This window comes from Anopheles cruzii, chromosome X (genome assembly GCF_943734635.1).
Source record: "Anopheles cruzii chromosome X, idAnoCruzAS_RS32_06, whole genome shotgun sequence".
NCBI classification, from domain to species: Eukaryota; Metazoa; Arthropoda; class Insecta; order Diptera; family Culicidae; genus Anopheles; species Anopheles cruzii.
Window position 1 is genome coordinate 10,012,095 of NC_069143.1, and position 14,422 is coordinate 10,026,516.

A 14,422-nucleotide genomic window follows, 5' to 3' on the forward strand; every position below is an offset into this window, starting at 1 on the left:
GTGTTCCTTAGTTCCTCCTCATGGCATGCTGGTGTGTGGCCTATGTACTACACGGAATTAAAATCACCAAGCTAAGCGTTGGTACAGTATGAGAAGCAACAGTAAATATCGTTTCATGTGAAGTTCATTTTCGTGCTTAAGCAATTTAACTGAAGCAAATTAAAGTCCTTTATTGATTGTAATATTAGTCAATTTATTCTTTCAAAATATGTGTCAGCAGCTTTTAAGGCAGCATACTTCCGTTCCGCATGTTACTGTTCCGAACAGCAGCAGCATATCGGTTTGGAATGGGAGTTTTCCATTCTACGCAGTATCAAACGCGCGAACAGTCCGCTATATAAGTCGCTGATGCCAGGAAAAGCTGCTCAATCTAATTTCACGTGTGCAGCCTTGCTAGCCAATCTGGTAACCTGTACGGTGGACGGACGTCATCTTGTTTCAGTAGTCCGTGCTTGTTTGTGCCCTTTTTTCGCTCTGTTCTATTTGTAACGACTTAGTCAGGGGTAACACCAATTGCAGTATATTGCAGCAACAGTGTAACAATTACTAGTCAATCGATATACCTGGTTTTCCTCTCAACCACCAACCAACCACCCTGTGTTAGCGTCAATCAATTTCATCGCGATGGTAAGTAACAGTGGATTTGATTTAAATTTTCAAAGCAAATGGGAGCAATAGACGACTCAATTGAGTTCGGGCGTAAGTGTTAGTTAAGAAACAAAACAACGGTTAGATTTCTCAAACATGTTTGAGTCTTTGCGTAGAACAGAAATTAGTTTGAAACTGGAAGGGTAAAATTTTCAATATTTCCTGGACCGTTGGAACAGTAATTTTTCGTCAGCAACTGCTAGTCGACTGCGCTACGAAGAAAAAAATCACCTTCCGAAAAAGGGTGACTACATAAGGGTGTTTTTGGAACGTTTCGAAATTCTAATCGAACACGTGCGACACCGTTTACAGGCTATTAATTATCCTGCCTGGCCTCATTCTTGGCCCAGCTGAGCAATGTGTGAGCATGAGCTAGAAAAAGGAGTCACTGTATTTAGACTGCCCAGTACCTCACCAGGCTGTCCAAAAGGTGGTCGTTCATTAACCTCATTTCACAGCGGAGCGACTCGGAACAGCATGCCCAACCTAATCTATGCAGTAGCGAAGAAGTTTGTAACTAGTTTTATGTTCTCAGCCCTGTTATTCTTTGCTCAGGCAGGAGCCATTGTGCAGGGAGAAAACCTTTCGGGACCGCTTGCAGGGTAAAATCACTTCCAGGGACTTTCACCCACCGAAAGAGCATTGTAGGGCGAAACTAGAAACATATTATTTTCATAAGCCATCCGCAAACGGCGGAGAGCTAACGTATGCTAATCTTTTCTTCGGATTCGGCGAGAAGAGTGCCTCTGCAAATGCTGATTGCTACCTGCTCATGCTAATGTCCAACGAATTGATTTTGCTTGAGCAACAAAACGCTATAATTTAACGCAGCCTCAATACCTAAATCCCAATTTCGATTTCTCGATTTTCTTAACAATAAAATGTAACGCTTACAGTTTTTTTTGTGAAAACACGAACCAAGATCATTCAGTATCAAAATTTAGGTAATCTAATCAAATTAACAAACAGGAGTTAGGAGGTTGGTTTAAGATAGTTAAAGTTTCTCTTTTTCTTACACGACCTCGCCGGGTATCCGGCAATGTATGAAACTTAAAATATTATCAACAGATCTTTAATTTGGAGTTAGGAAAAGAAAATCCAAATTCGTCAGTGCCCGCGGTGGCAGGCACAGCATATGAATCGTTTTTTTTTTGTTTTTATTGTGTGCCATTTTTGAGCCAGTTCTCCCACGCCAGTAACTTAAGTAAGGAACGGCCATGTAAGGAAACTGATCAATGAAGAATTGGTCCCAAACCACTTGCGCTGGAAAAGCGGCAAGCATAGGGGCTCGGTTCTTGGCAATGACTGGTGAAGCAAGAAAAGGGCGTTATGATGCGTTACTGGCAACAGTTAATGAAGAACTATGACCCATTCTTTTGCCTATTTACGGAATGCGTGCGTTGAATCCATGGGACGATTAGTGTCGGATGCACCGGAACGGAATGAATCCACATTTCAAATAAGGGCATTCCCGTATAAGGACAGCCCCGTATAATGGGGGAGGAAGTATTAAGGTCTACGTGGCCTCTCTCTAGGAAGCCGAGATATCGACACTACAGATCACATGGGCCTAGCGTACTGCTAGGTGTACGTCAATCCCCGTTTGAGCGACTTAAACGTGCGTTCAAATATTTTCAACTTTCGGTTTCGAACGATCGAGTGTTGGAAGAACGTGGAATTATACAATGAGTTGACGTTTGGAATTTGTGTTGCTCGCCCGCCCCAAATGTTCACCACCGCCGCCGCGGCCGCAGAGAGAATGCATTTCCGTGCACATTGGTCAGGCAGGCGTGCAGATCGGCAATGCGTGCTGGGAGCTGTACTGCTTGGAGCACGGGATCCAGCCCGACGGCCAGATGCCCTCGGACAAAATCATTGGCGGCGGAGACGATTCGTTTAATACGTTCTTCAGCGAAACCGGGTCCGGCAAGCACGTGCCGCGGGCCGTCTTCGTCGATCTGGAACCGACGGTTGTGGGTAAGCAAAGCGCGTCATCCACCACCGTGGCGCAAAGTATACCAATGTGTGTGGTTTTTTTTCTAACTATGTGGACCTGATACTGCACAGACGAGGTCCGCACCGGCACCTACCGGCAGCTGTTCCACCCGGAGCAGCTGATTACGGGCAAGGAGGATGCGGCCAACAATTACGCCCGCGGCCACTACACCATCGGTAAGGAAATCGTGGACCTGGTGCTGGACCGAATCCGCAAGCTGGCGGACCAGTGTACGGGGCTGCAGGGCTTTCTGGTGTTTCATTCGTTCGGCGGAGGTACCGGTAGCGGGTTCACCTCGCTGCTGATGGAGCGCCTCTCGGTCGACTACGGCAAGAAGTCGAAGCTGGAGTTTTCCATCTATCCAGCGCCCCAAGTTTCGACGGCCGTGGTGGAACCGTACAACTCAATTCTGACGACGCACACCACGCTCGAGCACTCCGACTGTGCGTTCATGGTCGACAACGAGGCGATCTACGACATTTGCCGCCGCAACCTGGACATCGAGCGGCCGACGTACACCAACCTGAACCGGCTGATCGGGCAGATCGTCTCGTCCATCACGGCATCGCTCCGCTTCGACGGGGCGCTCAATGTCGACCTGACCGAGTTCCAGACCAACCTGGTGCCGTACCCGCGGATCCACTTCCCGCTCGCGACATACGCCCCGGTCATTTCGGCCGAAAAGGCGTGCCACGAGCAGCTGACGGTGGCCGAGATCACGAACGCCTGCTTCGAGCCAGCCAACCAGATGGTCAAGTGTGACCCGCGGCACGGTAAGTATATGGCCTGCTGCATGCTGTACCGGGGCGATGTGGTGCCAAAGGACGTGAACGCCGCCATCGCCACCATCAAGACGAAGCGCTCGATCCAGTTCGTCGACTGGTGTCCGACCGGGTTCAAGGTGGGCATCAATTACCAGCCCCCGACGGTCGTCCCGGGAGGCGATCTGGCCAAGGTACAGCGTGCCGTCTGTATGCTCTCCAACACGACCGCCATCGCGGAGGCCTGGGCACGGTTGGACCACAAGTTCGATCTGATGTACGCCAAGCGGGTAGGTAGCGACAGGCGGTTTTACTCTCAGGACTCACTCAGCGTTTCTGTTTTCCACCCCAATTGGACCTGGACAGGCTTTTGTGCACTGGTACGTTGGCGAAGGCATGGAAGAGGGCGAGTTTTCCGAGGCGCGCGAGGACCTGGCCGCACTGGAGAAGGACTACGAGGAGGTCGGTGTCGATTCAACGGAGGAAGTTGGCGAAGGCGACGAGTACTAGACACGGCCGGCCGCATCGACGGAGCATGCTGCTGCATGAGCATTCCCGACATTCCCCATGACACGTTCCCACGTTACTACTAACTGTTTTCTATTATTTGACTAGCGACTAGTGAGGGCGTATTTATTTTCTCCTATCGTTCGTAGAAAGCAACACCGTATCACTCACCATCACTGCTTTGTACTTCTGACTGCACACAGTTTACCACCTAGAAACCTAGAAAGTGCATTAATCCATTTTCATCAATAAAACAAAAATACGCATGGAACACAAGCCGAATTTTGAAGAATTTCATGTGCGATTATTTACGGATTGAGAGGGCACTCGATAGCGATCGTTGTCGTTGTCACGAAACTACGCCGTTCCAGAAAGCAACAGAGATTAACATTGTCTCTGGTGCGGGCCAAGACCTAGCCTCTCGGTGGTTGTAGCCGGAGAAGAAGAAGAAGCTATCCCCGACCGTACCCTGCGTGGTAAGCCCATCGGTCGGGGTTGATCAACATTCTTCCGAGGTGTCAACTTGTAATGAATTGAGCTACAAAAAGGCTTGAAGGTGAATCCGCACCGATGGACAAGCCAACGGACGCTAGCCAACTTGTGCGGCAGCCCTTCGCACGCGGCGCGGCGGCGCTGACATCAACTTTCCATTTGCGGATGTCACATCCTTAACGAACCCCGCCAGATCATGTTAATTAGTTTGCTTAATTTGCTGTACCTCCCCCGAACCTCCCGTTGAAGGCTTGTGCGTTGCCAGGCGTTATCATTGATCAAATAGCGTTACAATCGGCCAAGTGCAACCGGCCGCTCTGACAGCGCGAGCTCCGGGTCTTTCGCATCGGGAAGGGAGAACCGCTTTTTGTTCTTCTCTTTGCCTACCTCTCTCCCTGCTTGCATTGTTTGAGCTTTCGGGGTGGCGGCTGCTGAAGCTGACGCTATAGAGGCTCTCCACCCGGTGTGACGCGTCGCCCAAGATTGTGTTTGCATTAGGTTAGGTGGTGGTCGGTGTATCACTTATCTACCGTGTCGTTCTGGTACTTTTTGCCGCTTTCGACCCACTTTGGCGGCAGCCAACGTGGGATGGCATGGCAAACCATTAGCGGCCTTCGCCTAGAACCGTGCGGGTGCTACTATACTTTCTGGTGCCCGGGCGGTAGACAGGGGGCGCGGCGGACAAGACAACGCTCTTCCTTACAACACGGCTGGCACGCGCGGAGTGGAGTTCCAGGAGAACGGTGGAGAAGCGCTAGGCGAACTGCCTACTCCCAGCTTGTGTCTCGATCACTCACTGTTGAGCGGCCCTTTTGGCCAGAGGTGCATTCTCGGGTTGGACCTCGTAATCTCGTTTGCTCGTGGCGTGACGCGTGCTTCCCAACCACCGGTTCTGTTCGCGGCAGGGATCGCGCTTATCGTAGGACGTGCCTTGACCGTGGTTGGAACTGGAACTAGTTGCACAGAGTGCGTCGGTTCGTCACCACATGAGTTCAATGTCGCCGATCGCAGTGATCGTGATGTGTGCGTTGGTTGTATCATCAGATACGGCATCGACTGCCACAGCCGCCATAGCATCTCCCAGTCAGTCATCGAACGGGAGCCGTAACTCTAGCCAGCGCCCTGTCATCACGATCAACAAATGCGACCAACGCTCGGATCGTTCCGACGAGTCGCACACGGAATGGCCCAGCGATGCGTCGAGGAACCTGCCCGACTGCCGTTGTCCACCCGACTACACGGCGGTCCTGCAGTACGGCGAACCCTCACAGAAGGTACTCTGCGCGAGCTTGCGTTCGGCGGCACCGTGGAGCGAAGGTTGTGTATCCTCGGGTTCCAGCACCGACTACTACGATCTGGGCGCGATAGAGCTGCGCCTAATTCGAGCCATGCTGCGGGCAGCTAACGTGTCCGAGGTGTGGATCTCTGCCCGCCGGATAGCACCGTTTGGGGCACTGGTGCGACGCTTGCCCGGTGACCGCTGGAACGCCCCGGTGGAGCTGGACCAGCCAACCGGAGAAGATGGTCACTCGGATGGCCAGCTAACAATCGTCCCAACGTCGGCTGATTTCAACTGCGCCGCGGTCGGTGGATCGAACTACGAACAAATATTCCTAGCCAACTGCTCGCGAGCACTGCCCCAGCTGTGTTTGTTTCGCGACTCGACCCTGCTGCAATTGCACTGTCGCCAACGGGAGTTCACCACGAGGTATGGTGAAGGTCAAGACATGTGCTACACCGTGCTGGCTAACGATGACCGTGCGCTAAGCGCACTGAGTAGTGCGGCGCCTGAATATCGCGTCTTTGACGTCGACAGTGGACGCAAGAAACAGCTCTTGGACGACTTGCTGAGTTCCGCAGCCGCGTACCAGAAGCACTGCGCGCAGACATATTTCACCGAGCCGCTGCGTTCCCTTGCCCTTAGCATTCGCGGTGCTTTCCATCGTGCGGTGAACGGTACGGTATCCTCCAGCGATACTAATATGCTGCCGGAACAGAGCCTAAGACAAATACCGTTCCTGGATCTGTGGAAACGTTACGACTGCACGGCTGTGCAGCGAAACAACTCAGCGGATCTCAGCGCCGACGGTCCGGTCCGGGCGATGTACCTGTACTTTGACCGGGCGCGCCATCGGCTTTACCTTACCGTTTACGGCCGGCAGTGGTACTGGCGCGAGAAGCCCTCAGCGAATGGGTTCCAGTGCTACACGAATGCCGACGCCGATCAGGTACGGCGTGTTCAGGTTCGCCCGATACGCACCTCTAGAAAGCGGTCGCGTAGGGCTCACCCTCGGTCGTCGGACGGTGACGCACCGGAAGCCGGAGATGATGATACCGGCCAGCGAAGCATGTACGAGGTAACGCTCGTCGACGGCATACCGAGCTACTACTGGTGTGAGGCGCACCTGGTACCGAACCTGACGCACCTCGTATCGCCGACCGTGCTGGCAAACCGCAAGTCGAACGGTAAAACCTTCTTCTCCGTCACCGTCGATGTACGGTTGGAGCGCCTGGCCGAAACAATGCGCCTGAAGGACTACACTCGCGTGGTGAAGGACCACCTAAAACGTGCCCGTGCCCGAGTGTTGCCGGAAACGAAGCGTGTGCTGGAGACAATCAAGACGGTGCAGGTGATGAAAAGTGACCGCCTGCGCGATACGTTCCCGCCGGACAACGGGATCGCGGCACGGCTGATCGTGCACCTTGTGATGCGGCAGGTCAACTTCAAGAGTGATTTCCCCGTTTTCGTCGAAATCAATGAAATCGGTAAGTAGCGTACACTGTGTCTCTAGCCTGCGTCTTATTCGATTTATTTTATGATGTTTGATGTGGGATCCTCCCGTGTGCCTAGCCGTTACAGGGGGTTTCCTTTCTACTACAGACTTTGGTCACAGGCAAAGACAAAGACTCTGAAGCACAAAGAACAAAATCAGCCTGTAGCACCACATCCATGGAAAGAGGAACACTCCCACACTCGTTGTTAGTTCAACGCGCCCCCGAAACGTTTACTTAAATTGAGCGCTACTAATGCATGGTACCGCCGGGTGGTACGATATAGTTTGAGAATTGCTTTTCTTCTCAAAACCCTGACCTGTTTTGGCTTTGTCAGCCGAAAAATTTCTGGCTCGCTGCACTGTTGTTGGCCATAAAGGTGTCGAGCCACTTCTCGATGACGGGCAGGTTCTCGTCACTCCACTTCGTTTCCTCCTTGATGTTTTTCAGTGACTTCTCGATGATGTGCTCGGCCGTATCGAACTCGCCCTGGTGCTGCAGGTAGAGCCGCGAAACCATATCGTAGCCCTCTTGCGTGGTAAACAGGCCGGTCGCCGAATTAATCATGTTATCCCAGAGCGATTCCCGATCTTTGAAGCTGTGAAACAGTCGCCATTAGGATTCGGTCGCCACCCTGGAGTATTGTCGCAGCACTTACCGCAGTTTGATTGTGTCCCAGTTGGTTTTGAGGAAGTTGAAAAGTGTCGTGTAACCGGTGGAGCCACCGGATAGCATCTTGAAGATCAGACTAACATCGTTGTCGGTAAAGTTACCGTTGTCCTCCAGCACGGTGATGGTGAGCAGCCGATCGATTTTCGATGGCTGGCTCGGGCAGCCAGCCAGCGTCTTGAGCAGGTACGTGCGCTCACTTTTCAGCCGCGACTCGGGGAAGTTGATGACGCGTTGCAGTCCAAACTCCCACTCTTCGCGGGTACCCCATTTGAAGACCGGGCAAATGTACTGGTTTGCTACACTGCAAAACGGAAGAATTAGAGGAAACAAATCAGTGCACTCCGGGTTCCTAAAAACGCGCCCACCACCACCTACGGGTTGCCTATGTCCGGTTCCGCGCTATCCATCCACTTTCGGAACGCACGTTGCGCCTCCTCGATGCACGGTTTGTAGCCGGCGCGGCACAGGAAGTTCTTCGCCAGTGACCGCAGGTTCACTTTCCACATTTCCTCCTCGTCCGATTGGGCGCCAACTAGCTCCTCGTACAGTGGCGTCAGTAGTGTCCGCACGTACGTCTCGAACTTTTTGTGCACCGCCGACATGTCGATGTGACGCCCGATGTGGTCGATCAGCGTGAACACCGGGTTCCACACGAGATGGTTACGCTCGTACATCATAAACAGGGTCATGTTGAAGGCAGTGGCAAAGTTGAGGTCCCCGGCGTACGCCAGATTCCACGCATCGTGCAGCAGCTTGGCCCTGCAAGGAACAAGGAGTGGAGTGGAATGATACTACTACTGCCCCAGTACCGCCTACTGCGCCCGGCGGCTAGTTACTTGGTGTAGACGGGAATCCGTCGGCGCCCTTCGTCCGTCTGCAGGTAGCTCGCCAGCAGGTTCCAGTTGCGCTGATCGTAGTTCACCGGAAACGGGCCGATCTCTTCCGGATTGACGATAATGAACCGATCGCCCGTCGGTAAGCCTTCCAGTTCGACCTCGCGCGTCTGCTTCATCCACTTGGTGGCGCTGGTGTTGCTGAAATCGAGCGAATCCTGGGTGACCACCACCAGCGGAATCCACCAGAGCATTTTGTCCTGCTCCGGTACGTCGTGGGGGCGCTCGCGCAAATACAATCGCTGCGTGACGGCAGCGGTACCTTTTTCGTAGTCCCGCACCACCTTCACCATCGGTATGCGGTCCTTGGTGATCCACGAGTCGACCAGCTCGTTGACGGTGGCCGACTCGCACAGCCGCCGGTCCAAGTGGGCCTGCTTGGTGAGCGCCTCCCACACGTCGTCGCCGTAGAACGTGCGGTACTCGCGCTGGCGGATGAACTTCTGCAGCCCGCGGCGGAACGTGTCCTCGCCGAGCGTGTAGTTGAGCATGCGCAGCACGAGCTCCGTTTTGCTGCAGGTCGTTTCCTGTTTCATCGCCGTGATGCGCGAGTGAGGATAGCGCTTGCTGAACTCGTAGTAGATCGAGTACAGGATGGTCATGGGCCATTTGCCCTCAAACTCTGCCCCACCGTCGATCTTGATGGCGGTGTCCGCGGACAGGAAGCCCGCTATCGCCTTGTTAACGTGCGCATCGCTCCACCAGTGCTGCAAAAAGGGGACAGGATAAGCAGTGTTTCTTGCCTGTTCTTGACGCACCATGCTTACCGGAGTTATCCACGAACCGAGCCACTGGTAGACAAGTTCCTGCGCCAGGCCATAGTATCCCTGCTGCAGTTCACTTTCCCTGCGCGAACAAAACAAAGCGAAAGCGGGGGTTGAGCATGGGGAAAAAACACTAGAAATCGAGTACTGGACACACACTTGAATATGATCAGCCCCCAGTTGTCGGCCGGTTTGACGTGGCTGAACCCGGGCAGCGCCACGATGTCGAGCTTTTCCAGTGGCAATTCCACGCCCCAGTACGATTCCAGTTTCGCCAGCGTTAGCTTGACGCGTTTCCGCAGCTGCACCAAGCTGTCCCGGAAGTCTCGGCGAGCCCAGATGCGCAGCGTTTTCGGACCACAACCCGTCACCGTCTCATCGTCCGGCCCTTCGGAGCCTGCAGCCGGCACCTCCAGTAGGTCCGACATCAGAAAGCCAAACGTAAACGTAGACATCGGCGGGGTCAGCTTGAACTGGTCGACCATCAGAGTGGAGTTCGGGCCCAGCGGTTCCGAGCGCTCGAGCTCGGTATTAAACAGCACGTGGTGGGTTCGGGGGCGCACGATCGACACCTGGAACGGTGTCTTGTGCGCAGGCTCATCGAAGCAGGGAAAGAGGCGGCGCGCATGATGGGGCCGTAAGTACGTCCCGATGTACTTGTGCTCGTCCGCCACCAGCTCGGTTCCGCCTCCGACCAGCGGCTGGTCCGCTGGGTCTTGGCTGAACGGTTGCCCAGGTTGCAGCCCCGGTTCTAGCCCTGGTTGCTGTTTGTACTTTCCCTCGAAGATACCTTCCACGTTCTCCCAGATGCTTCCGTCAAAGCGGATGCGCACCTCGTAGCTTGCCCCGACCGTCAGGTCGTCGTGGAAGTAAACCACCAGCAGGGGCTTCTTGGGGACACGGTCGATGCGCCGTATACGCGGCTCGGTACCGGTTTCACACTGCCGCACCTGAAGGTTCACCTCGTCCACGCGCAGGTCGTGGTGGGCGTGCAGCGTCAACTGATTCGTTGCCTTGGTGCACACGATCGTGATGTTGACGGCACCCGAAAACGTGGCCCGCTCGAGGACGGGGTGCAGGTACAGCGAGTAGTTGACCGGCACCAGGTCCGCGGGCAGCCTAGCGTCCGAGATCAGTGGATTGGCCGCCGACAGGTCGATACTGCGGCGTATTCGATACTCGCGCCACGCACCACAGCGCGGTGCGATTATGCCGACGACGACGCCGATCAATAGCGAAGCGAAAAGTTTTCCCATCGCTTCCTAGGTCACTGCGGGAGGGGCTGTTCGGTAACTCACTGCCAACTAGGCCACAGCTGCCGGGCTGCTGGAACGGCACAAAAGAAGGAAAGGGTTGATTGGTTCAATAGAAGGACGCGAGCATATGGTAATGGAGTTAACTTTGACTGCGATGCGATTTTCCTTTTTGCAGATCTGCCGGACGCGTATGTGCGGTACTATCGCACTCGGAGCTACCTGCAGGACGCACTCCGCCTGGCCGCTTCCGACGAGTTCCGGTTCGTGGGGGTGAACAGCACGGAGTACTGTCTGCCCGACAGCCTGCAGCGGCCTTCGTCGTCCACCGACGGTAACGTGTGGTGGGTGGCCCGGCTCGGTGAAACGGTCACCCCGCGGAATCTGTGTTTACCCGCGGGGAGTGACCTACCCCTGACGCGTCGCTGTCTCGGTGACTACCTGCACGGATGCGCGTGGGACACGCTCGAACTGCAGTCCGGCCAACAATGTTCCTCCCACGAGCGTCCGGAAACACGAGCCCTGTACGAGTACAGTGCCGTGCAGCTAAACATGAGCCTTCTGCCGGACGTTTTAAGCACCGTTGGACACGTGCTGTCCGCACCGGCAAGCGTCCTCCCGGTGGACCTGTTCTACATTGCGCAGGTGCTGGAAAATTTGCGCAACGTGCTGCTGCTTTCGATGCCGGAAGAAAGCGCGCTGCTGGGAGCGCTAAACACAGTGCAACACTACTGCGACATGAGCGACATCATGAGTAGCGTAATGTACGTCAACGAGACGACCGTGACGCGGGCGCAGCGGGTACTGAATACTACCAACACCTTGCTGTACGTGACCGAAACGATCGTGAACCAACTGGCGCTTGCCGAGAATGCTTCGATGTTGCGACAGGGCGCTCAGTACGACTGCGGTATGCGGGCACTGGAGCCGGCGGCGACGAACGGTGCCGGTACGTTGCTGTTTCGCAGCCCCAGATTGATAGTGTTGATAGCGGACCCGGCTGTCGCCAACGTATCCGGTATCGCTCTGTTCCGGCAGATTGATGGCGGCGACGGCGGCGACGGCGACGCGGAGGACTTCAACGGTTACACGGTCAGGTAATGTGTGTTCCTCCTATCATCCTGGTCAGCCAGTTGTGTTGACCACCCCTCCCCACTGTTCTTCGCCCAGGTACCTGTATGCGAACCAATCGGTGGAGTCACTGATCACCGAGCAGGACCTCGAGATTGGCGCGTTCATCCCGCAGTCGGTGCTGGAAAACCTGGCCACACTGCACGAGGCTATGACGGAGGAACAACCAGACCCGGAGACGGAGCCCCTCCAGATGGAGCCCGGGCTTCCAGCGGTTCCACCACCTTTGCGTGTGGTTCTCACGATCTACTACAACGATCACGCGTTTCGCGAGACGCGCGCGGGCCCGGTGACCCGCTCGAGCGCCAAGATCATCAGCATCAGCATCCCCGGGTACGGTTCGCGCATGCCGGGCGAGATTCCGTTCTACGCACGAGAAACGCGACCCAAAAACCAGAGCACCACAAGCCACTGCGGTTACTGGTCGTTCGAGACGGACCCGGCCGGGACGGAAGGGTTCGGACGGTGGGCGTTCGACGAGTGTCGGTTGATCGACGGGGCCGGACCAGTAGCACTGTGCGGTTGCTACCACCTGACGTCCTTCTCGCGGCTCACGATGGACACGCAGCTCGTCGAATCGGTGGGCGTTTCACAGAAGTTCATCGCCGACCAGAGTACGCTGGCGCTCGACCTAATCACCGCGATCGGCTGCTCGCTGTCGTTGCTCGGCGTACTGGGCATCCTGGCCACGGGCGTCCTTTTCCCCGGCTGGCGAGCAAAGGCGAGCAGCAAGATTCTGCTGCAGCTGTCGTGTGCGATCGCGATCGAAATGATCATCATTTTCCTGGAGGGTCCGGACATCGACCAGCACCGGGGCCGGAGTCACATCGAGTGCGCCCTGCTCGGGAGCGTGTTCCACTACATCATCCTGGTGACGTTCATGTGGATGCTGCTCACCGCGTACCTACAGTTCATGCGCTACGTGAAGGTGCTCGGCCGACTGCGCCCGTCGCACGTGATTCTGAAGGCCACCGTACTTTGCTGGGGCGCACCACTCGTCCCGGTGGCTACCTATCTCGCTAGCGACTACACGCTGTACCTGAAACGGGACAACCTGACCGACATTTGCTACCCACACGGGGACGCCCTTTGGTTCGGGCTGATGCTACCGATCGCCGCGATAGTGTTTTTCAACCTCGTCAGCTTCGTGGTCGTACTCTACCATATCTGCGCGATTCCGGCCAACCTGAGCAAGCAAACCGATCGTGACCTCACGCTGGCCCAGCTACGGCTGTCGGTGTTTCTATTCTTCCTTCTCGGGCTGCCGTGGATCTTCGGTATGCTCACTACCGGCACCGAGGACAAACTGTTTGCCTATCTGTTCTGCCTCACCGCGCCCGTACAGGGGTTTGTGCTGTTCCTGTACTTCATCGTCATCGATCCGGGTGCCCGGCGACTGTGGTTGGGCCGCCTGCGCCGCTGCCGGTGCATCGCCGATCGATCGGCCGCCAACCAACTGGACGAGAAGGAAACTACAACCCTACCGAGCACCACGCTAAACACGCAACTTTGATCTGGCGCTCGCTCTATCTGGATCTGGGTCTAATCTAATGTCTAATGTCTAACTAATTTATGCGATTCAACGACACTGCACGATCAGGTTGATCTGTCGCGCGCTGTCTTACCTGTGAGTGGCTGAGCTGAGATGCACGGCACGGCACGGCACGTATCGGATACAGTTTGTGTTTTGAGCGAACTTTTGGACGAACCTTTGGAACCGCTGCAGCGTGTCTCAACTAGGGTCGCCTGTTTTTGCAATGCCTGTCACCGTTAGCCGTTGCGTCTATCCAAGCTAAGATCAACGGGGAAACTGAAAATGGAGCCTTTCTCCAGTGGGACCGGAGAGTCCAAGAATGCGGAGTCCGTGGTTGCGGACTACTCTATTAACTATTTAGGAGCGCAAAAGTTAAACACCATTATCCAATCAAGCCGGCCGCCGGCAGCAGGCTTGGCTTGGAAAATTCCGAAGACCGGAGTGATTGCCGGCATTATTCAATTTACACACACGCTCTGGGGACACACGCTTTTGCTGTCGGGGCGGGCTCGGTTCGTTTGTTCACTTCACCTTATTTGGCTTGCGAGAAATTGCGTGTTTCTTCGTTTGCAACTACCCCCTTCCCGCCTCCCTCCCGCGTGCCGCGTGTGTGTGTTTAATCATCGTTTACTATTTTCAAATTATGCGTACCGCGCTACGATTCCGAAGTTGTTCCGTGTGCTCCAATATCGCAACCGGCGGAGCGGATGCGATGCGCTGGTCTGCCTGCAAGACGCGGGCAGGTTTGCGGAGGGCATGTTGCGACACGCGCGTAACGTAAGTAGTGCTGCTTAACGACGTGCCAACATGGTGACGAGAACTGCCGCTAAAAAGAAAAAAGACCAAATACAAATTTATCAAACGATAGCCTGACGAATCCAAGCCACACACACACGTTCGTTTCCACCGGATGTTGAGAAGGGCAAACAGACAGCAGCAATTAGCAAAGGCAAGCAAAACACACAAAAAACACAATGTTCCCTCAGAAGCGCACCTGCA

The 14,422-nt window shown here is 55.0% G+C and overlaps 3 protein-coding genes across 3 annotated transcripts; 2 read left to right on the forward strand and 1 right to left on the reverse strand.

The window, feature by feature from the left end:
* The first annotated feature begins 415 nt into the window (after positions 1–415).
* On the forward strand, positions 416–4,136 carry LOC128268883 (tubulin alpha-1C chain-like). The gene is made up of 4 exons (XM_053006214.1): positions 416–627; positions 2,403–2,625; positions 2,716–3,695; positions 3,772–4,136. Exons 1-4 carry the CDS (start codon positions 625–627, stop codon positions 3,913–3,915), a joined length of 1,350 nt encoding a protein of 449 aa, XP_052862174.1. The 5' UTR covers positions 416–624; the 3' UTR covers positions 3,916–4,136.
* Positions 4,137–5,390: 1,254 nt separating this feature from the next.
* Positions 5,391–14,245, forward strand: LOC128269510 (uncharacterized). The gene is made up of 3 exons (XM_053006995.1): positions 5,391–7,170; positions 10,937–11,855; positions 11,929–14,245. Exons 1-3 carry the CDS (start codon positions 5,391–5,393, stop codon positions 13,400–13,402), a joined length of 4,173 nt encoding a protein of 1,390 aa, XP_052862955.1. The 3' UTR covers positions 13,403–14,245.
* On the reverse strand, positions 7,350–13,682 carry LOC128268807 (aminopeptidase N). Its single transcript, XM_053006091.1, has 7 exons — positions 13,515–13,682; positions 9,665–10,831; positions 9,509–9,587; positions 8,685–9,448; positions 8,224–8,607; positions 7,835–8,149; positions 7,350–7,774 (listed from the first exon to the last, which is right to left on the reverse strand). Exons 2-7 carry the CDS (start codon positions 10,759–10,761, stop codon positions 7,510–7,512), a joined length of 2,904 nt encoding a protein of 967 aa, XP_052862051.1. The 5' UTR covers positions 10,762–10,831; positions 13,515–13,682; the 3' UTR covers positions 7,350–7,509.
* Positions 14,246–14,422: the final 177 nt, after the last annotated feature.